Source organism: Psittacula echo (genome assembly GCF_963264785.1).
Source record: "Psittacula echo genome assembly, chromosome: 18".
NCBI classification, from domain to species: Eukaryota; Metazoa; Chordata; class Aves; order Psittaciformes; family Psittacidae; genus Psittacula; species Psittacula echo.
This window is the reverse complement of record NC_137754.1, coordinates 3,341,334-3,365,682: the sequence shown is the minus strand read 5'-3', so window position 1 is coordinate 3,365,682 and position 24,349 is coordinate 3,341,334. Positions and strand designations below refer to the sequence as shown.

General features: G+C 43.6%; 1 protein-coding gene across 1 annotated transcript in view; it reads right to left on the bottom strand.

The window, feature by feature from the left end:
- Positions 1-24,349, bottom strand: part of UBASH3B (ubiquitin associated and SH3 domain containing B) — a 62,759-nt gene that overhangs the window by 18,174 nt on the left and 20,236 nt on the right. The window contains exons 2-4 of the mRNA XM_080631701.1: positions 2,195-2,248; positions 1,457-1,643; positions 789-987 (exon numbers count right to left, since the gene is read on the bottom strand). Coding sequence (XP_080487827.1) covers positions 789-987; positions 1,457-1,643; positions 2,195-2,248 — 440 coding nt within the window. The remainder of the gene's footprint in view (positions 1-788; positions 988-1,456; positions 1,644-2,194; positions 2,249-24,349) is intronic.

The following is a 24,349-nucleotide window of genomic DNA, read 5'->3' as shown; positions in this document are numbered from 1 at the left end:
GGCAGGGACTTGTAGATGTTTGCATGGTGTTACGGGCTGCCTGTTGAGCATGGAAGCATGACAGGGACTCGGAAGTTGCCATATCTTGATGCACTTGAACTCCAGGATCAGCCTGTGGTAATGAAGGACTAAACTGCTTGTGTTGTGACTAGTCCAGGCTGAGCACTACAGTGATGGAAGGTGGGAGGATTAGTCAGGGAGCTATTACAGTGCTTCAATACAGTTGTGACTTCCAAGTCTGAAGGTAATCAGAGGACACCCAGAGAGCCTCTTCAGCAGTGGAGACCATTAGAACACAGGGTGCTCTGGTTATTTCCCTCCTGCCAGCTCCTGAGGGGTTCCCCCCTCTAGAAGTAGTAGAGGAAGAGGTGATGGAGCCAGAGTTGTTACTATTGGGATTTGAAAAGGGCCACTGGGGTCTTGCCTTTACATCTCAGAGCCGCAGTGAACAAACAAACAGAGCCTTTACATGGCTGAGGAAGGTTCTGTGGCAGAGGCCTGAGGAGGCTTGAGTGGTGCAGGAAATACTCAGCCTTGCAGACAAAGCATCTATCTGAAAGGTTAAGGAACCACCAAATGTCAACTTCCCTTTCAGGAGATAACACTTGAGACTAAGTGTGAGGTGATCTTTCAACTGAAAAAGCACTGAAACCCAAAGCACGGGGTGGGGTCTTCCTCTGGGGCTCAGCCTTCAGGCCACTTGTTTCTTTACACCATCAAAACTGAAAATGCCCAAGCCTTGACCAAGCTGTGCGTGAGCTCTTTGTAGCCACCACATAGCCACCCACCTGCTTTAGAAGCAGCCTCTGCAGCGAAGTCTGCAGCAAACTTCTTGAGCACCTCCGCACTTTCTTCTTTGACAAAAAGCCCGATGAAGTTTGAGGACGTGTAGAGCTCCAAAGGCAGAGGGGCAGGGAATTTGCATTTCCATCGCATCACGGTGGCCTGCAGAGCTTCAGTGAGGGCGTCGACCTTGCTGTCCTCACACTGCCAAAGGAAGCAGGACAAGCTCTGTAGTGCACTCAGGGGAGGGGAAAGGCTTGGGTGGGTGTGGATGGTCAACCCCTGCCTTAATGCAGGGAGGAAAAACCACAGGGTCATAGAAAAAGGCATGTTTAGCAATCCTCTGCCCCTCCCTTGTAATCAAAGCAGGATCAGCTGTCCCCAAATAACTTCCCTAACCTCACCCCATCTACTCTCGTGTTAGCGATCACTGGAGATGATGAAAATCTGCTCTCCTGCTGCTGCTCTTCCCTGAAAACAACCCTTTTAAAAGCCAAATACCTCCCCAACAAGCCCAGACATCATCAGCTCTGGTAACAACCCCCCCCCAGCTCCCAAGCACAAACCCTTCTGCAGTGACTGAATGCGAAGGGTAATGTCTCCAGCCTGAGCCTGGCAAGGGCTGCTCATGAATGCATGCATAAAGGCAACGGAAAGAGGAGCTCTGGTTTACCATAAAGAACTGGCAAAGGGTGATATGTGGGAAAATGTTGTGAGCTTTATTCTTCCCACAGATCTGCTTTGACTGCTGCCAGAACTCAGATAGCTTCTGAGCCAGGGGGCCGGTGGGGCGCAGGTAGAGGACATACTCCCGAGGCAGGGTGTCGTCGAGGAATGGGTCACCCACATGGGAAAACAGCCTGAGAGGGAGAAAAGTGTTAGATTGATAGATAAAGACTCTTTCTTCCCCCAGCAAAACCAGCTTCCCGTGTCCTCAATTCCATCTGTTCTCCCCTTATGGGATAAATCAGCTCCAGCAGGTCAGGCAGAGAGGTGCAGTCTCACTTGCAGCCTATTACCACTGCTAAGTAATACAGAAAATAGGTTTTTACTTTCAGACTGAGGCTCTGAAGATCTAACCTGGGTCACTCCTTCTGCCTTTCAGTGTCTAAAACACAGGGAGGAGAGCACTAGAAATTGCTCAACATCTTTGAAAAGGCAGCTCTCAGTTTCCTATGTAGGTGCTAGGGTACAGAGAGTAGTGGTTGCTTTCTCTCGCTTTTCTTGCTATTACTCGAGATCCCACTTTCAAACAAGGCTTGTTTCTGGATTGCTTATTTATAGCACTTAATGTCTCACTCCTTTTTCTAGCGCCCCTGTTTAAACATTCCACATTCTTATGGCTAAAACCTTAAACATGAAATTCACTACTTTCTTTGACTCTCTTTAACATTTACTACTTCATACCAACCAGTCGCAAGCTGCTTGAACACTTCTTCCTCCTGTCGATGCCAGTGCTTTTTGTCTGGAGAGAGAGCAAAAGAAGAAGAGTATTTCAGTGATGCTGGGTTATATGGCTGTAGTCACATCCACTGCTGGAACCTAGGCACTTGCTGGGGAAGGATGTGTTTAGAAACCTGTGGGACATGCTTTCCAGGATTGATTCTCTAAGCCCAAGGGCTTTCAGATGTGCTGTCAAGGGTAAAGTCACGCAGCATGTTCAAAGGATGAGATAGAGACCTCTGGGTTTTCCCTCCTTAGCCCTGGTGTATTTCTGAGTGGCGAAGCACCGACTATTGGCGTTTAATGACCTCTTTGCTCAGCATGAAATTCAAATGTTTGGGTCTGAAGTGCAAACACTGCAGTAGAACTGAGGACAGGAAAAAATCATTTGCCACCAGAGGGCACAAACCTGATTTCTTTCAGGTTAGAATAACCTGCAGTCATTTGCTAGCTCCCTACACTGAAAGGGCTCTTTTGCTTATTTCCCTTTATTATGCCCATAAATCCCTTTTCACTCCAGCTGGGAAGACCCAAGTCTTCTGCTCAGCAAGTTTTCCAGTTGCAGAACAAACCTGCTCAGTGCTGTTTAACTTGTAGCTATGGAATAGTGTTTTCCAAATGCTTGACATCAGCATTGAAATGCAGCTGTGGCTCAGCTCAGCTTTGTAACACTAGAGACTGCCAAAATGGAATTCACCCAGAATCCAAATGGCATAAATATTTAGCACAGCTTATGAATGAAGGAGGCAGAAAAGGATAGAAACATTAGGGTCATGGGGCAGAAGTCATGCCCTCAGTTGGGTGTCAGGAGGCTTCCTACTTAAGAGATGAAGGGCAGTATTGCTTTCAAACAAGTGCTAGAATACAAGCAGTTGTATTCTTCTGTTGCTAATTTGGCTGCAGAAGCTGCCTTCCTTTTGCTGTATGGGTTATACATCGTGTCCCAGAGCTGCATGATGTTAGTGACAGCAAATCTGACTTAGAACAGGAGAACTACCAGTTTACACCATCCGGCCTCGACTTGTAACCTAATCTTACTAAATATGGTATGTTACAGCTCGATAATATGTGTAAAAGACCTGCTGACATCTTTAAGTTAGGGTGAACACATCTGACCAAAGGGGTAAGATCAATGTTCAATGCACCCTGTGTTATTTGCTGCAAGAAGATGCTGCTGATTGGTTACAGGAAGTGTGTGCAAGTGAGGGAAAGGGGTCAGGACTCCAGGGTCCCACATGTGGCTCTAGGATTAGGGCACCCAGGACCCTCCAGCATTGCCTATTTGTGCCTATAGTGCTGTGTAGGATGTTCATTGCCTTTTGTCGCCCTTTCTGTGTGCAGTGATGACTTCGAAAGCATTCTGATAACCATGCAGGAATACTCAGTGTTACCCACCAGCTCGTAGACATATGTTGTTGACTCAGCTGTGTTTCAGCTCTGCCCTTGGCTTCCCCACCCCTTGAATATACATATTTTTGTTCATTTTGAGAGTAAGAGGAAGGCAGAAAGATAATGCTGCAAAAAAGGGCTGTGTTGCAAATGTGTGATTATGAAAATACTTCCTCCTGAAGCATTTTTCTGCCCTTATCTGCCAGCATTCATTTGAGCTCAGCAGTGTGCTTGTTCCAGCACCTGCCTTCTGGAAGGATGTATCTTGTGTGGTCAGCATCGTAGTTTGGCCTGTTCTATCTTGCTGACCTTTCCCTAGTCTGGCTTAGATGCGTTATGCAAAACAGCCTCTGCTTTGCTTTGAAAAGTAGCAAAGAGCAAAAAACTCTCCCCTTGCACAGGCTGGGAGCCTTTCACTGAGGCTGCTCCTTGAGCAGAGCAATGGCTGGCTGTGGATTTTCCCTACCCTGGTTTCATTGTCCACTTCTGTTACGTTGCCTTTGCTCATTCACATCCCCTTTTGCCTGGGTTGTTTATGCCCTTTAAAGTACAACTAAAATGTGACTCTCCTGACCATCCATCTTGAAGTGCGTCTGTCTGAGGCAGTGCACTAAAAACACCCTCTCAGTAAAGCTCTGCCTTTGAAATGAGCAGTTTCTCCTGTTGCAAAGTGAGGGCAGACAAGCTGCCTCTCTCCTCATTTACTGTCTCCAGACCCCAGAGCAGATCTCTGAAGGAGTCATGCACAATCGAATAGGACAGACGGTTCTGCCACCCACCCCTGTTGACTTGTTTGCTTAATGAATTGATGTTTCCTTGGAGCAAACAGCACAATAGAGCTCTGCTGGAATCAACTGCAGCTCTTTCTCTGCTGCCTGTGTGCTCCTGGGACCCTAAAGGGTGTTAGAAAACACGAGGCTGGGCCCCACACATGTTTGCTTGATTTCAAAAGGTGCCTATCTCTTCCGTGGGGACAATAAACTCCCTTTTCAATTTAGTTTTCAGTGCAAGGAGGAAATACTGCATTAAACAAATGAAAGCCGAAGTATATTTTTATCATGGGACCTGAAGCTGAGAGGCTGTTATTTGTTTCTTATTAATTTAGTGCTGGGAATAGTGATGATGACTGATAGCCTCTGGTTTTAGTCACAGGACAGGGCATGTACTCCATCCCTCCCTAATGCCCTCCTCTGTAGTCACCAGCCAGAACATGGGGAGGACCCATCCTCAGATGCTCCAGCTCCTCGGCCCTGTCAAGAAGAACTTAGTGAAAGTTGAGTGCTCAAAACTAATCACAGCCACGTTTGGCCACTTACAGAAGTGGCCTGATTTTCACTATTGCTGAGTGCAGTGGGAGCTGGAAGTCATATTCTGCCCCTGAGAAAATCAGGTCACTTAATTAGGTGACTGGCTATGGCTGAGGTGCTCAGATTTACTTGTGCTGGGTAGCAAGCATTGGCTTCAGTATTGTAGCTGGTGGTAAGAAGTGGTTTTGGGATGCAGATGCACCAGAAAAAGGAAAAATAAACCAGAATCCAAGTTATTTTTCATAATCTATCAAACTGATGTTGTACAGTAACCATTTTTGGCTATGAAAAATTGCAGCTGGATTCAGATACGAGGTGAAGAGCTTTGTGCAGCATTACCTGGCCCTCAAACCACCCAATTACTCCACCTCTTAAGTTCTGCTGCCTCTGAGATGAAGTACAGAGAATTCATTCAACAATGCACAGCAGCTCGTAATAGCAATTTTGAACAGGCATCAGATGAGATGGAGAGTTTAGGGAAAGGGAAAGAAGATCCTAACACCAATGTCTTCCAAAACCACTGCAGGTATGTTAGCCACCACAAAGAATCAGATGCATTTGGTTCTTCAACCTCAACCTTCACATTCTTCAATGTCAATTCCCAAGGAAAGTCTTCCCCCACTGAATCACTGGTTAAACAGTACCTATATACTGCCAGGAAGTGTCTCAGCTAAACAGTTGACCCCTTAGCCTGAAACATTACAGCAGAAAGGTGTTGCTGCCCTGGCATACATATTAATGTGTAAATGGTGCCCATTTTAACCCCAGCCTGCTTAATGGGAAAGCACACCGCTCTGCATGCTACAGAACTTAACTCATTACTGTCAAAGGATTTTTGGCTTCCTGCATTTTCAGGGTAGGAAAGAAAAAGCCAAGAGGGTTATGTCAATTCAGCTAGGAAATAGGTATCAATAAACATAAAGTATAATGGCAAAGTCCCATTTACTTCAGAGGAAATTACTGTAATGGGGAATGATGCATTGACCATAAACAGAACCTTCAGTCTCAGAAGCACCACACAGAAATCCTTCCTCTGTGAGTGCTCAGCTTTCTTATTCTAGTTCAGCTTAAGAAAGGAGGGGGTTTATGGCTGCCAGTGGTGCTGTAGTGTGTGGGGTAATGAGCTGCCATGTGGAAAGTTAATGCAAACAGCAAAAGAGTAAGGGACAGTGGTGAGCTATTCTGAGATGTTTCTTTATCTGCTCCTGCATTACACTTTCTCACTGAAAAGGTATGCAAAGTTTGGGGTGTTGATGCCCACGGCAGAGCTCAGCTGTGTGGCAGCTGCTGTGGATGGGGAAGATGAGTGAGCTTGTGCAGTGTGGCCATACAGGGTCCTGAGCCTCCATTACAGATGCAGGTATGGAGATGTTCAAGCCTGGAGCTGGCCCTTCAGAGACCACTGCAGGCAGCCTCCTCCTCACACATACAAATACACCAAGGCTGAGTCACAGAGCTGGTCTGTACCCTCGAGTCCAGACAGCTTGTTTGTTCTTCAGAAGCAATGTCTAATTCATGTAAAATTGGCCCCTCTGGCTGCTGCTTAGGACTGAATTTCCCAGTTTCCATTGGCTCTCCCTTTGCTATAATAAGCAGAGTTTCAAACCCTGCCGTAGGCAGAGCTGACCTGTCTCCGTTGTAAGGGAGCTTGCTCTGCTGCGTGTTGCTGCTCACAGAGGCAGTAGAAAACACTAACGGCAGCCTCCACCTCAGATCCACCTACGAGCTGTCTGCCTACAGAGGCACCGAGGGATTTGTGAATGAGCAATGGAAGGATGGAAGCAGCCTGTAAAAGGACAGGAGTGACTAAATCTTCCCTTTCACTATGTGCCCCAAGCTTAGACAAACTTCTTATCTGTGAACAAAACCCCTCGGAGGGATGAATTCATTGTTTCAAGTAGCTCTGAATCTTTGGCCCATAAAATATTTAGCTGTGTAAATAAAGATTTCTTGGGAACTGCATTAAACATGATGGAAGTACTCGGCTCCCCTCGTTGCTGGGTTCAGTTCGAAGGGCTGCCTGACATGATAAGATAGGAATTATGGATCATAGTTTATGCCAAATGAGTCTGCAAGAAGAATGCTGCCAAATAAGACATTTTTCTTAGGATTATAAACTAGGCACCTTTATTTTTGCTTGTATGCGTGTGTAAAATATGTATTTATGGAAACATACTAAAATAGAGATATGTATAGGGAAGCAGCTAGAAATACTTCACAAACAGTAAAAATCCTAGCTTTATGTGGGATGTGTTTCCAAATGCATGTGATGCCAAATGTATGTGTTTCCAACGGTCACTGGCCCATCAAGTGACCTTTACAGATTCCTTAGTTTTTGCAGTTTATACCCTTCACAGTACAATAGTGGAAAGCTGTCTATTTTGGGCTTTCAATAAACAATTGCACATTGAAGACCAATTTTGCAAGCAAAATTCCTGTTCATCTTATTTAATTATTTGATGTAGGAAAAGATACCCAAATTCCAGATAACTGACCGTGTCTCTCACAAATAGCATGTTCTACATGCGTAAGTGGCCACACTGAGGTGTTCGTTCCAGCTGGTTTTTGATGTGGGTTATTCACTTGTGTTCCTCTGAACTCTAAACATGCAAAACTCCATTGGTCACCCAAAATCATATGATATCGTTTCTGTTCTTACTTTGGGTGACCTTACTTCTATAAATAGGGACAGGACAGGAACGTAGCACTAGGGATCAAGTTCCTGTTTAGGGCAGGGGCTTGCGTAGGTTCCCTTTCTGCAGTTTGTTAAGGAATAACAAAAGCAACCTGGGTGTTTTTGTGAGACCGAAAAGACGCCACCACACGTGCATGGCTGAAGAATTACTTTTCCTTCCCTTCACTGAGCTTTGGCTCAATCCTTCAAGCATTACCGTAGCTTATGGTTGGTTTCTGTGCTTGATGGCGGACATAAAGTCCTCCTCACGTTTAACTGAGTGACTCTAATTGCAGTCACATCCTCCATGCAACGCGAGTTCATTGCTATACACAGAGATCTCCTGAGGAACATGCCGTTCAGTACAACATCCCCAATTTAGGTCAGTGAATGCTATAAGCAGATCACAGCTATGTTCAGACCCAGGTCTTGCTTGATATACAGAAACTTTCAGAGTACAGGGAACTGCCTGGTTGCACAGTGGCTACGGAGACTGCAAGACTTCAAACTGTGCTATATCCTGTAGGTCACGTAAATGTTTATAGAAGATGCCTGACTGAATGAGAAAGGCTCGGAAGTTCTCTTCCTCCTCCTTCCCTAGGGGTGGCTGCTTACTCTCAGCTACTGAATACCAAGCTCTGGTAATAGGAAAGACAGAGAATGGGCAGCACCATCAGCAGTAAGTTTGGGAGATGCGCTGCTATGTATTTCTGGTTTCCATGACTTAAAATGCTCGATTTTTGAGGCCAGTCCAACTGGCAAACAGCAGCCTGGCCACATGATGATGACTTTTAAGTGCAAAGAGTGAGGGTTTGGGTGTGTCTCTTTTACGTTTTGTTTTGGTTTAATGAAGTTATGTAAGATTCCGAAGGCAGATTTTCCCCCCCTTCTTTAGAACATGTGCACTAAGCCATTCCCCTAATCCTCTGCTTGTTAAAGCAAAAGAAGAGGGAAGTACAGACTCATAAAAGTCCAGGATAAAGGCAGGAATGTAGCAGCCATTTACCATTTTTAAAGAGATACACAGCTTAAAAAGGAAACAGGATATTGTTTTCTCTAGAACAGTAACAGTACAGCTTTTTATGAGGCATGGGCTTAGATGTCAAAGTCCTGAGCTTGCAGTTGCCAACCACTCCGCCAGGTCCCCGTGTGATGGAGGAGGAATGAGGCGCAGGTATTTTGGCTGATTTGAATTGGTCACACACCATCAAAATTCCCCTGTCCTTTTATACTGCCCTTCAGTTTCAGATGCACAAACTTGCTATTAGTTATGCTTACTAGCGACTTCCTACTTCCCTTCCTTAAGCTTTTCTCCTTATGTGTGAATCTAGAAGTGCGCAAACAAAAAGCAGCAGTCTGAAAATAACACAAGTCCTGAAGCTGGAGATTGAAGAAAATGATGACTCACAATTCCCTAATAAAATCATTAAGAGCTGGCAGCACCTCAGCTGGCTCATTCACAAAGGTTCAAACTTTGAGGCACAGCAATCGCTGGGAAAGGGTGACAGGTAATTGCTGCTGTTAAAGGGCTTGCAGGATGCTGAACATTAGCAGAATAGTCAACTACAGATGATAGAAATTCAAATAGAAGGTGGTTATAACTGGAGCACATTCAGCCGAGTCTTGTCCCCTTCAAATGCCTAATTTTAATATTAGCCAGAATGCTGCAGAATGACCAAGATTTCATTATTCAAATAGCGCAGTGCAGGAGATCAGGAGCTTTCATCCCAATACTATTAATACGTTTTTAGCTAACCAGGAAGACAATGTCTTTGCAAAGAGCCAAGTTAGAGGTTGAAGTATGCTCAAATGTACCATCTGGAGTTTCAGTGATAGCCAGAAAAGGAAGCAGTTGTCATGCTGATTGGAAATAAATAAGTTCCCTTGCAGCATTTGAGACAAATCCCATCCTTTCTTCTTCCTAATTGCTCTTCGTCCTATACGGCAATGAGCTGGGATAGAACACAGATTTGCTGCATCTCTGTTGTCTGTATGAAGGTCCTTGTATCACTGGGGCCTCTTTTCCCCATCATGATCTGCCCCATATCTTGCCAGAGCAGGAAGCTGGGCCAGGTGGCTGCTGATGGCACGCGGTGCCCGGTGAGCGCTGCTCGACACGTGAATCCCAATTGTCTCGCTGCCACTTGATGAGCACCTGCCTCTCCATCTGCCACCTTGCCTCGTATGCCCAGTGGCACAGCTCGTCTTTGGCATCAGTAGGTACCTGCAGTGCCCAGCTTGGTAGCACCAGGACCTGCTGCTGAACACTTAGCGACAGCCACAGCGATGGAGCACACCCCAGTTCAGAGAGGGTGAGATGGGAGGTGGAGAGACAGTCATGCAGGTCATCGAAGAAGGTATGGGTTTGCTATGGATGCTCTCTCTGGCTTGGGGCACCCTGGAGAGACAAGCGCTTGCTTTTCTGCCCCGGTACCTTAAGGCAGCCTCACTTTACCTCTTTGTATGTAGGATTTTTTGGTATCATGTAGATCTTTGGGAAGAAGGGCAGTAAAAAAAAAAGCCGCAACTGCACTTTAAAGTGCCGGTGTTAACATTTTCCAGCTTCTTGGGGTTTCAAAACAGGAAGTTTGGGGGTGGTGCAGTTGCACAATTTGCCAGAAAGCTGCTGTTCTGTGAAGTCGGCGACACTGGGCTCTACCAGAGACTTAAGCCCTGCAAGGCCCTCATTTTCTGGGACTAATTCTCAGTGCGATGTGAGGAGGTTTTGATGCGTGGCTCCTATTAGTAGGAGTCGCGTGGTTTTACCTCGTTTTCACTGCCAGTGGAGAGTTGACTTGTTCTCCGGAGATAGAGTGAACCTTAGAGCTAAGGGGAACTTTTCCCAGCCCAAAAGAGAGGAAGCTGGTAGAGGTAGACCAACGTCAACATTCTATAGCTAAAGACTGAAACCAAAGCATTGAGCTACTTGGTTTGGATCTTGAGCTGAAACTTGTGATGCAGACTTCCTTCTAGCTTAGACTCAGGTCTTTGTATCATGGACATCCTCAGAGGGAGAGTTTGAATGTTGCCTGAACTTGCTCTGACTTGACAGCAGTGAGACTGGGACTATACTATCCACTTACATGCAGACCACAAGAACCCATGCAGTTCAAAGAGGGTGAAGCTTCAGGTTAGGGCCCGCATAGCCAAACCCATTCACTGTTTCAGGTCCCCACTCCATAGGGAAGGGACTATATCACAACCAAATCCCACTGTGGGCTCCAAGGTCGGGCTTCATGGGCCTATCTGGAATTTAATATTAAAGTTGGTCAGTGCATGAGATGGAGTAACTTTCTACGAAGAGGGAATGTGATGGCTAATATCAAAGCAGTGGTATTTTGTGGTTAGTCTGCGTATCTGTTTGCCAGAGATGGAAGCGTTAAGACACCCATGTCTTGAGAACTGGACTCTGCAAGATTAATTTGGTATTCTCTGCACCTTATTTTCTTCTCAAGTAGTTATTTTCTCTTCTTTATGGGCAATTTCTGTTTATCATGAGGAATCTTACACGTTGTATGTACTAATGGACTCACGACTTTGCCAAAAATGCAAGCCCCAGAGCTGAAAAATGGGAAGTGGATGCCAAGTGAGAAGCTAACCATGATCTCACACTTAAAATAGACTCACACAAAGCAACAAGAAGGAAGTCTAAGAAATTAAGGAAGGTGGAAGGAAGAAGGGTGGGGTGCTGAGATAGTTGGGTTAAAGGCAATAAGCAATGCTCAAAATAGCCCTTTGCACTAGACAGCTCTGTTCAGGAAATTTGTTAAGCTTGCTGTTTTCAGTAACACAAATATTTCAAAGAAGTACTCCTTGCTTATTACCTCTTGCCATCTAGACAGGACCACGCTATGTCAATATTTGTACAGGAGACCTGGGCAAGTGCTGCAGGAAAAGGAGGGTTAATGCAGCACATGATGAGGCACACTTGCCACTGACTCAAGGCTATTACACCCCTCCAAACAGTCTTGGGGTTGAGACTGCCATGGTACTAGAAGCTCCATGTTGGGGTGACAAGTCACACAAAGGTCTCAGCCTCTTTCCTCGGGGGTTCTGAAGTGTGTGGTTAAACCAGTAAGCTAAAGCTAATGTCAAAGTTTCCATTGGGGTAAATAAGAAGTTTGCAACCTGTGGTCTGAATTTCAGCTTTGGGTAACTATATTTGCTCTCCTTCAGATTGCTTTGTAGTCCTCAGCTGATACATGTCTCTGCTAGCTGTGGTGAGCTGTCTAAAGTAATCCTGCAGAGCAGGACATCAGGAAAACTGCAGTCAAATGGAGCTGTCACTGAAACTTTGGGGGGGGAGGTTTTTAGGTTAGCTCAGCTTTTGCTCAGCATCTTCTACTTCTTGTTGCAAAGCTGGATGCTTTTGAGGGTCCTGTACACAAAGTAAGGTGGGATACCCAAACTGGAACGAAGTATTGCTGCGTTACTATCTGTCGTTTACCAGCCTTAAGCAGCAGAAGCTATGAAAACACACAGTACCATTATTTCACTGTTATAACATGAATGAGAAGCCATAAACTCTTGGCCAGACTTTAAACTCTAATATCAGATTATGTATTAAAAATGACCTTGTAGTGTCTGGTTAAGTAATCTGGAATTGGTGCATGAGATCTAGCCAAGAGTCTCTGAAAAGTTTAAATACTAACCAAAGAAGGGTTAAAAAAAGCCACATTAAAAATAAATATGTTTGAAATCTAAAAGGGAGCAAGAAATGAAGAATTGTGATAAACTGAGAAACAATGAGATAAAGCATGATCTAAGAATGTAATGAGAACTGGGAATACTTCCCTGCATACTTTCCCGATTTTCTTACAGCCTGTCAGTTCGAACTGTATAGTCCTTGCTCCTGTGTCTGATCATATTCTTGCAGAATGTGTAAAGGAAATAGGAAGGCCTTAATGAGACCTGGTTTTAGTAATTATCCCTACACCAGAGTACTTATGCATATATTTAACTTCAAGCATGTACTTATAGATGTGCATGAAGATCAGAGACGCAACCTGGCTTTTCCTCTGCCTCCCCTATTCATACTCTTGGCCAATATGACCCATGATGTTTTGTGATCGCTTGAGTACCTATATAGTGGGAGATTTGGGGCTTCCCTTTAGTTTGAGTTTTGACCATAAGGATTCTCAGATGAGATGTGTTTTCTGAGCATGAAATGTTTCTTTTCGTGATTTATAATTTGCCAGTCACCAAAGGCAGCTAGCACCTCTCCTTAGCACTTTACCAGAAGCATCTCCCATGTGGAGGCATGCTTCATCCTATTGCCAGGGTTGTGTAGGAGGCCAGCTCTTGGATGCTTGCCTTGAAGACCTTGTTATCCAGATTGATCTTTTCAGGCAGGTATTGTTAGACAGACAGACACACATACACATTAGCATCACCTCATTTCCATAGCGTAGCTCTCCCCCGCGCTGGAGTGTAAGTACTGCTGTGGGGGTGTACTTCTAAAATTACTCATGATGCAAGTCTTTTACAACTGATGCCCATCCTACCCGCCTTGTATTGTGTGTCTGATTATCTTGCAGCACGCTAAGGAATGCATTTCTTTCCTTAAATGCAGAAGGAATGGTAATAATCTTTCCATCATGCTGACAAAGCAGCGTGTCCCGTGCTGTGTGTCATTGATCCACTTCAGCTCTTGCTAGACAGGCAGCTGTCACTAACAGCAGCATTAGCAAGTGCAGCACGTCAGTGGTGCTACCCACTTGCAGCTCTGATACTGCAAAAGAATAGCTGTGCTTTGCAGCAAGACCCCCTCCCTCTTACCCCTTCAGTGTGGGCTCCTGGGAGATGAGATAAGAAAGAGCTATAAATTAAATGACTGACACGTGTTTTGTGTGGTTAAGGGTTGGTTATAGAGTCCTTTTGGTTTTTAAAGACTATTTTGGTATGGTAGAGGACCTAGATTGACATGAGCTTCTTTCTTGGTAAATATTTAAGAGCTGCCTTGTGAAAAGTGGGCAAGAAAGGAGAATACTGGGTATCAGTTAAGGATAAGTGTTTGCAGTAAATTTTAGAGACTAATAGCAAGGCATGTATGTGAATTGTGCATGTGAGTATGCTGTACGAGGTGGGAGATCCCTTCTGGAGTCCATAATCCCATTCTTGCAAAAGGCAAGCTCGTGCCAGTGTGTTTAACAGGAATAGAAAGCTGCAGCCCTGCTTTATCCCTGTCCAGTATTGCCTTCTGAATGCAAATGCATTCAGAGTCACTGCCCATTTGAGCTGCTGCCCTACAGTCTGCAGCCAGAGTTGGCTGCAGGCTTGGCATCACCAAACCAGGAGACAGGCTTAGAGACCCTCAGATTAAGGCAAAAAATAGGAGTTGAGGGTATCCTGGGAACACATTTCAAGCTCTTCTCTGCAGTCAGGCCTTTCTTTGATCTGATTCTCAAAGGAGCTGAGGCTTACAGGACTATGCCGCATCCCTGAGCATGTCTGCAAGCCTCTCCAACTTCCTACAATAACTTCTGAACCTACTAGGATATTTAAACCCAGCGTGACTGAGAAGTAGAGCTATCAAGGGTATTTCATGTATTGCAGCTTCAGTAAAAATAGGCTCTTGGATAGCCATGAGTAACCTTAGGAATGCACCAGCTGGAAAAGATTGGTGAGGTGAGCTCGTTTGTTACTAGACATCAGAGGATCCTCACAGAAGGAAGCGCTAAGAAACGCTGCAGTCATGAGAAAAGCATCAGCCATCAGAAAGACATGTGATTTGTGATTTCTGGCATGCCTGGAGCTGGTTGTTCAAAGACAATGAAGCTTCAAAGGCAGTTTACAGCATGGGCTACACATTCTTCTGCCGTAGATTCATCGTGGTAGGCAAGGCTTTTGTGCAGACAGTGAAAGCACGAGCAAGATGAGGACTGTACGAGAGTTTAGATCTGAAAGTGCATAAACTATTCCAATACCACTGCCACCGTTGCAGATATACTGGGAGAGCTTTGCAGAAATCACTATCCTGGGAAAGCCAAAAGAGCACAATGTGTGTTCCAACAAGACACACGTGTCTGGGGGATCCCACAGCTACAGAGGCCTGGTGAAAGTCAACAAATATTGCAGGGTAATGGCCTCCCAGCTGCAGATCTGCAGCTCCTGTGCTCCCAATGCTGAAGGCTGCTGTTTCATGCATTTATGGGCACATGAGATAATGTACCCTTTCCTCAGTCCTTCCCTGTTCTCTCATCGGGCTGCTCCTGCTGGCCTCTCCCTGCTCCTCCTGGGAAGCACGGGTAAGGAGGTTCCATGAAATGGGAATGTACATGCAGGGATCTTTTCTACCTCCCCATGTCCTTTTCATCTGTGGCAACACATGATATCAGGCCGTAGCTGAAAACAGACCTTTCTTGGTGCTTTCCTTCTTGCCCCTTCTGCAGTTTTACATGTAATGCTTTATCTCTGCATTGGCAGACAGGTTCCTATATAGGGTGTGAATACATTGCACAAGGTGAGGCTGAAGGGAGTATCAGGGAAAACTCTCTTGGTCTGATACAGACCTCAGCACCATTTTTTGCTGCTCAACACTTACTCTGTCCTGCACTAAGGTTTTGGGATGTTTACAGATGCTAAGCCCGTTGGTGCATAGATTGCTGTGTGGAGACTAAACTGCATAGGAATTACTCCAACCTGCAAGACAGAGAAACATGCAGGGTGCTAAACTGCATCGAGACCATGAGGCTTCCAGAAGAGCTCAGCATTAGCCTAATTTTGCTCCCAGTGGTATTGAGGGAGGCAGAATTAGGCTAGAGCTGAGGTTCTCAAAGCTGTATCCTATCTTGCTCCTGCCGTAGTTGTCTAAAAATAAGGAGTCCAATTAAATCAACAGCAGTACAAAGTATGAGGGAATGTATAATTAATTAAGGAAATCAAAGGCTGTCTTACAGCACTGATCAGCATTTAGGAATCCTGCCACCAGCTCTCACTCTTCATTCTTCCTTTTTAATCAGTGATTATTGTTGTATCCCCATACATTACGATCACATATTCTGGTAGTATTTCAATACTGCATTCCTTGGGAGCAGTAAACCCAGTCACAGGAGGAAAACGAGAAACCCCATTAAAAAAGGAATGAAGAAAAGAGCTCCAGCCCTTGTCCTCATGCTGAACTGGAGCCCTGATATTGGTGAAGGATTTGCTGACTGTGATAGTCAAAACCTCCTTTTGCAACACAACCCTGATGAGAAACTAAAGCCTGAGAGAGAGAAAATTGCATGTCCAAAGTAATCTCTCAGGGCTATTGCTCTCCCTATTACAGTTGTTCTGTATCTTGCACTCTCTAAACCAAAAATGGGGTGTTTTGATCTACCAAGAGAGCGTAAGGCAGCCACCTGTGCACACAGGGCTTTATCACCTCCCAAACAAGTGTTTCACACTTCCTCTTCCAGTGCAGAGTGAAGGGAGCTGGAGAGGATGTGTTCTTCTCAGTTACCTTGGCAGGAATCCCCAGAAACTGTGCTGTATTCACGGCAAATCTGGAGTTACTCCATCTGGGTCGCCAGGAGTGTAATCTGGCTTATATTGAGTGCCAGCTGTTAGTGGGAAACAGTAAGACAACGTGAAGGAGAATCCATATAATCCCATTCCGGTGGCTCTTTATTGGTTTATACCTTGATTTCTCCACCTTTCCTTTGCCTAGTTGAATTTCAGGTTGAATCTGTTCATCTGTGGCAGTAAATGTGGACAGTTAAAACATCTCCTGATATGACAGGAGTGTAAGGATGGGATTTTACCTCAAGGAAAGGTTGATGGGGATTTGCTTCAGAAAACCAGCCATGGTGGCACCATTTGCTCACTTTGTGGGTTGTTCCAGTGAAGTGAATGAATCTTGTGGTGGCAGCATCCTTCACTTTAAATACAGTTATTCATATTGCAGGTACCTGCATCTAGACTTGTCTTTACAGTCAGTGCAGGCACTAGTAGGGAATGTTTACTTTAGGCAAGGGTAGGCATACAAAATAGGTCAGATGACTCACAGTCTGTAAGTGCCTGTTTCTCCCCATTGCCTGGAAAAAGAGTGAGACAACTAGTCCAGACATGGGCATCACCTACTGATGTGTAAGCTTATATGAAAGTACTCCTGCCCTTTCTTTTCTCTGTCTCCTATTGATGTGCTCTACCCTTTTCTACTGTATGCTTAGATCACAAATTCCCCTCAGCACTGCAAACTCCTGTGTGACATCAGTGTGATGGTATCTCAGCATCTTTCAGCAGTACCATCACAAAAATAACAGCACAACACTTTCCAATTAGGACATACAGACAGAGAAGAAATCAAGCAAACTATTCGTAGTGTGGTCTCTATGCTATTAAAAGAGTGGACGGGTAAGATCTTTTACCTTAAGCCCTGCAAGCAGCTTTTACATATGAGTCACAGTTTCTTTATCCTTAAGTAAATACCCCTTGTAAGAAGCCTGATAGAAATAATTAGTAAAAGGTCACCCATCTCTAGGTTTCAGTGAAGTTTAGCAGGAACTTAGATCCCTGCCGCAGATTGGTGTAGAACAGCTCAAAGAGGACTAAAAGGGATAGCGTTCTTGCAGGGATTTCGAAGTGACGGCTTTACTTCTTGTATGTGTACAGATGTCTGCCCTGGGCTATATTATAGTGGTATGTCTGTTAAACAGAAGGGATTCTGTTCAGTTTGAAGTATGACTTCAGATAGTTCCTGCAGTGTTGATTTGCAACGTCCTTTTTGGGTATCCAGTCACGTAGGAAGGAAGAGTTCAGTACTGCCAACCTGGCTGACTTGTCTATTTCTGTTTAGTGTATTTCTGAAGGATCACCCCATCAGATAAGTCTTTCAAATAGATTCAGGATTCCAGGATACAGCCCTACTGCTGCTAGATTTAAATATAGAGATCTCTACCGGGGTTGGTTTCTTATATAGGGAAGAGTAATTTTGACTCCTTTGCTGACTGGGCACTCATTTCCAGCTACAGGCTGCTGCTCTGAACTATGCATTTGAAGTTATTTTAGAAATGCATTCCTCCCCTGAAGTTGCATCTCTCCTTTTTTGATGCATAATTTAGCTTTTAGCCTCTTATAAATTACATGCCTAAAGAACTGCTGATGCCTCTGGGCAAAACCAACAATAATAAAACTGTACAAAGTATTCTTTGTGGAGACTGTTCTGGATATAAATACATTTATGCTTCTTTGAGATTTCCCTATTTCTGTCTCTGGGATGTTTACATGAATACAGAACCTCTATTGTTTGGTAATTCACCAGTACCAAGGAGATGTCAAAAATTCCTGCTGCTTATCATCCATGTCATGAAACCACAGTTCTTTGTGGTACCTTCATGGCTGGATGGATGGACTATGGGTGGAACAGAGATTTGAAGTAGCTTTTTTTCTAATGGAGAAGCTTCTTCATTGCAGGAAAGTGGAGCCAAGGAAAACTCAGGGAGAAACATGACTATTAAAGTTGTGAGGGGGCTTGAGGAGCTAGATCGACTGCTGGATTTGGTTCTTTTTTGCTGCTTGATGTTGACAAATCTATTTATTTCTGGGTGCATTTTATACAGTGCCCAAAATAGAGGTAGTGAGGTCTCTGGCTGCTGCTGCTGCTCTAAGTTGCCATAGATTTCTTCCAAAATCTGCTGAAGCCCACAGAAGAAAATCCCCTACCAAAGCCTTTGGGCCATCTATCTGAATTGCCTGACTCTTTCAGGATTGGCAAAAGGATTGTTTTATGGGTGTGCTCCATTTCAACACAGCTACACAGAGGGGAGGGATCTGCTTCTCTGCATTTGGTTTTATCATCTCTAAGATGGAGGAGGGTTTTGCAAGCTGTGGGCTGCAGAAGGCAGTGTGAATTGGACAAAACATTGCAAATGCCACTCACTGAGGTCAGGCATCTCAATGGGAACCTGAACAAAATCACCTTGATTTTCAGAGATGTGGCTCTGAGGACATCAGGCACTCAGCATGTTTGTCAAACCAGGTTGCTTTTGTTTTCCTTTATAAGGATCTTGCTGTTTAACTTAACAAATCCAAATCTGAATGTCTTTGGCATTAATATTTCTAATTAAAGGTGTAGGCATTTTGGATAAGATCCCACAGTATTTGAAATGCCACTGCTCCCTACTGAACTTGGCTTAAAATTAGTCATACCAAGTCCAAAGTTAATTAAAATCACAGAATATAAACCTTCTGTGGGAAGAACAACTAGAAGGACTAGAGAGAGAAGATGGCTCTGCATTGTGTGCAATAGCTTACTGTAACTGAGTTCATCCAAGCTGCTCTTGAGGTTAAAAGAAATAATATACAAATTTCCTGAAAGTATCTATCCAAATAAAATTGAGATACAGTGGGGGATGGGAAAAAAAAGGTTAAAATGAGATGTTTTTCTGAGGATTGGAGTCAACATCAGCAGGTTTTTAAGTATGTAATTTATAGGGGAAGTGACTCAAATGAAATTATGCACTTAAAAAAATCAGCGAAGTGTTGAGGGCATAATAACCTTTGAATAATTTTCAAAGCCCTTTCATATTCATACTGTTTGAGTTCCTCAATCCCATAATTTTACTTCCTTTTGTTTTTTAATGGCACAGCTCCTAATATCAAGTCATTATTTCAGAATCAATGAGTTTCATTAGAAAAAGCAAAGTCAATCCATACCCTTCCTGGCTGGCATGAAAAGCTTAAGAAAACAAGTTGTTGGTTAACATGTTCTGGTTACTAAATCTCACTGTCTTTAAGTCCATTTCATGAGCTTCTGTCCAGTTTTGCAGTCCTCTATTGGATTAGGTGCAAGATGGAGAGAAGAAGGGGTCAGAAGCTCAATTCTTCCATCCCTCAAACTTTGTGGCAGTTCCCCACAGGAATCACTAATATATGGCTGTTGAAAAGAGCTGAAAATGTTCTGATTTCCAACTTGGATTTATTTTTAGGGAGCGGGTTTTCTGATGAAAATGGAAAATCCTGGTATTCTTCTACTGAATATTTCAGCCTTTCCTTGCCTTTGTAATAGGACTTATCTTTTGGTAGAGGTTTCTGAAGGGTCACCTGGAGGCAGGTTGATTTTGTTATCCTCCAGACTATCTCTGGTGGAAGAAAGGCAACACCACTGGATAACCTCCCTTCTGCCTTTGACCCAAAGATTGCGAACACCCTTCACAAAGGGCCTGGAACTTGCTTCAGAAGGAGTCAAACAATAACCTTTCAATGGATTCCATCACTTCCGTAATAAACAAAACACGATTCCCTTTCAAGCTTATCTGTGTGCCAAGTTCTGTGGTTACAGCACAATAGCTGTATTGTTCTTGTATGCTGCAGGCTAAAATGTATTTTGGTAACTGCTGCTCTTTATAACACAATTGTCTGATGACAGTTATTCTAGCAAACCATTAACTCCTTCAGTTGGAGAGGACCTCTTCCAAGCAGGCTGGATAAGCCTCAAGAAGTCGATTTCTCCCACTGAGCATTGAATAGAACAGAAAGTAACATAAACTTGGGACTCTCAATATTAGATAACATGTAAATTATGGTGACTCATGCTGGAAAATCATAGACAAAAATTGCACAAAGACTTACTTAACCACCATCTTATGATTTATCTTTTTTTCCCCCTGTACACGAGTGTGTGAGATATACTCATATATACTTCAGAATAATGCTACTATTTGCCCATCCACCCAGCCTGAAGCTGTCTTGGAAGATATGAGATATAATATATAGATAAAAATTATATTCATACGAGTATATACCTCACATTCCCTACTGAGCACGAATGAGCCCTGAAACAGTTTTAATCACTGGTACATTTGTGACAAATAACATTAATCCCCACAGTTAAACTCTCATGAAAAAGCTTGCTGGTTTTTCCTCAAGTACCTGGGTTGCTAATGGGATATTCCCATTTTACAGGCATAGGGAAAAAACAAGAAGTTAGTGGGTGATCCTAAGCAGTGTGAAGACCAGGGATAGATTCAAGGTGATGGTTTTCCAGGCTTCCCTCCTTGAACTAAACTACAAGAACCACACAAGCCTCCAACGACTGCTTGGAAAAAAGGCCAGAATAGGCAGAATATCTGCTCTTTATAGCAGGAAACATTGAGAACAAGGTGGGTTTTTTCAGAGTGTGTGTGGTATTTTTGCAATTCAAGCTCAATCACAGTCGAACTCTGAAAACAAACCAAAAGGAAGAGCTAAATATGTTAACATGAGTTGGAGACCAATCCCAGCAGTGACTGAGAGTTTAAGCATAGGAATTCTCCTGAATTAGTAAAGCCTGTGCTAACATCCTAATGAGAATGCCAGTAAGGAGAGAGAAAACAGCTGGGTAAAAACAACAGAGAAAGGTTTTAATTTCTGAAGGACACAGGTTCATCAGTGAGTGCTAGCAACCGTGTCTGGATTTCTAGAGAAAGGCTGAAAAAGTGCCTTACATTGTAGAGAAGGACTTTCCGTGTTACTCATGCTGCCCATCTCCCAGACAGCACAGAATTGTTCCCGGTAGCGTCGTCTCATTTGTTTTCTTCACTTCAGTATTCAGAGGCTCGAGGAACAAGGCCAGCCAGCCTCACAATTAGAAATGTTCTTCCTAATATTGCTGTAATTTGTCTTTGCTTATTTTCATGCATTAGCTTTTATGAACTTCATGAGGCAACCTTAATTGCATTCCCTTCTGGCTGCTTAAGGAAGGAGGGTTTGGTCCTCAGAGCCAGAGCACAGACCTTTGGCAGTCACATCAAGGGAGTATGTCCACTAACTGGGAATAGCACAGTCAGTCCTATGTACCAACCGCTTCCCCCGTGCATGATGCTCTAGTAAGGGCACAAGATTCATATCCCTATCACTCCGCCAATGTACATTTTATTCCCTCCATTCATTCACTACAGCTGCTCTCTGAATTCCCTTGCTCTGTCAATAGCTCACTGCTGTAGGTAGTTCAGCAGAACAGTCTTTGATGATTTTTTACTTCCCATGCATTCCGAGCTGGGAATTTACAGGCACTCTGGAGCTTCCTAAATCAACCTTCATTTTAAAATCACCTTGCTTTGCGAAGCCCTAAATTGCTTAACTTCTTTAGCCTCTTCTGAAAGCTGCCTGAAAGACTTCCTAAGTCAGAGCTATAATGTCCATCCTCTCCATGCTGAAAAGCAGCCCAGCATGGGTTCACTAACTTGTAGAGGGAAATAAACAGCATTATACATACGTGGTAAGTTACAAGGGCTGATGCTTCTGTCTTTCTAGGAAGCTGTGTGGGTGGACAGGGTGCAGTCCTGTACTCCCAAACCCATCTCTGTACAGGATCATGAAGCAGGCAGCTCTTCCCCATCTTTCCTGCATTTTCCCTGTCTGCATTCACATGATGTTACCTCTCTATTATTTAGGTGAAGCTTTTTGTAGTAAAGGGCATCGATATATGTATAAACAGTGCTTACTAGCCTGTGACCTTGATGCCAGAAGGAGGCTTTGTGTTTCTACCAGCATATGCATTATTAATGCAAATATCATAATGAGTTGTGAGGAACCAGAGTTTTCTTCCCTTGTACTATGGTATATAAAGGTCTGTGAAGATAGATTGAGCAGCTTCACTTGTATTTGCTGTGTCTAAGCTAGAGCGCCTTAAAAATGCAAAACTTCAATGGCTTTTCCTATGAACTCCAGAAATGGTTTTTAAAATGGTGAGCATTTTTTATATGCACTCAACAAAACCTGCTTGTGGTCATGCTGTGTGGGCACTAGCAGGCTATGGAGAAAGAGTATACTATGCTCATCTTAGGTTTGAGGGAGGCAGCTCATAAACAAATACACATGAAGAGCCATGCACAGGAATGATATCTTCCGCTTTGAAGTGTATGTCAGTGATGTGCCTGTTCTCAGTGCATGAGGCTGGGTAGTTCCTTCTCAATCCAGGTCTCAGTCAATAGCAGCTGTATTTTTTGATCCTGTAGGAACCTTTCTGATAAGGTTTTTCAGAGAATCCTTGCTCTTTTCATCTTCTAGTATTGCTATTTTCCACGTTAACTCTGAAAGTAAATCCTATTCATACTAAATTCAGGCAAAGCTACATATGCTTTTTCTTTGCTTGTTTAAAAGAGTTGTCAAATTGTCTGCTAAGAATTTTTCCTAACACTTTTAATTGCCAACAATGAGAGGAAATAGAAGGCGAAGAAATGTGGCAAAATGCAGAAGGTCAGTATCGAGGTCTATGTAATTTACTCTGTCTCCTGCAACAGCAATGTTTGTACCTGGGTACTGCAGTGATTAAATGTGTGATAGATGGGGGGAGAAATTGGCACTGATACTTGGGTTCATTAAGGAACATTGTCAGGGCTGTAATTGAGGCTTAGGAAGGATTTTTGAGTTTGGGCTGTAGACAGATGAAGTTTCATGAAAAAAGCCACTAGGATCCCATGGAAATGCTGTGGTTTTGTGCTAAAATAAAAGGTATAGAAGCCAAGAGTCCAACAAGCCTTCTGAAGCATGGAGAGTCCTTCCTGTCACCGAAGGGACAGTGAGAAACTGCTCATGTATTGTTGCAAACTGACATTATGAAGGTACATAAATAGGCCTGAGAAAACAGGAATTAGAATAAGCTGCCACAACCCCCCAGAAAGTTTGATCAAAGCCAGCTCAATTGTCTGTATCACACAGAGAAGCTAAAAAGACAAGGAAACCCCAAGCTTGTGCAAAAGCGGGGAGAAATGTAAAGGCTAAAGGCTGCTCTAACCAGTAAGTATCAACTTCACTGCCCACCCACCTCCCACATAGAGCTAGAAATAACTTTAAATAATTTATTTAAGTGTGTTTCTGTTGCAGTTACATATTTAATGACTTAAAGAGACAGTGTTTCACTTAGGAATAGGTTTGAATTGTCCATAATTTGAAGGTAAGCATTATTCCTGCACCCTGTTTTCAAAGAGTTTCAGACTGCTTTACAGCACAGTGGATCAAACTCTACGCTACCATTGCAGGCAGTCATTACCCTTATTAACAGAGAGAGAACCACGACATGAATAGGTTTAGTAGCTAAACTTCAAACATGGTATTTCAGTGAGAGAACAAGGAACAAGCTAATTCCCCTGTCCTGCTTGCTGAACGTTAGAAGAAAAAGAATGTATCTCATCTTTCTTCTGTTCCCCATTGGTTTTCTGGCTCAAGAACTGTCCTTTCATAGATAAGATATTCAGGGACTTAAGGACAAAAAGTTGAGCAGGAATGTTAGTGGCAGAATGATGGGGACGTAAAATATAAAGGAAGTAAAAAAGAAGCATATAGAGTAAAATTTCATGTTGGAATTATTTAATCTCATTGGAGATGAAAACATCTGACTTAGTATTATGAATTTTATTAATCATGGTGAATAGTTCATGTCTTTGGATCTCTATCCTTTTTGGTAAAAACTATTGCCTTGATAATGGTCACGGGTTGGTCCAGCTGATTTCAGGGAATTCTGATTTTCATGTTGGGCATATCACTACAATTCTAGAAATTAATTTGGGTTTTATGAGCATAAGAATAATCCTATATGTGCCTTTTTTTTATGGTCATTTTGACCTTGCAAAAGACAGGAAAGCTGATGAACCCACGTTCTGGCGTGCTTGCTGTTTTAACATACCATGTTGGCTGATTCGGATGAGAGATAAAGAACTCAAACCCGCAACAACCTGAGTTGGTCATTTCTGTGCTTACAGCTTGCTAGGGATAGTATGTCCCCAGAAAAGGGAGAAAACTTAAACTTATACTTCTAGCATCATTTTCCCCATCCCCCTGAAAGAGCTCAGTG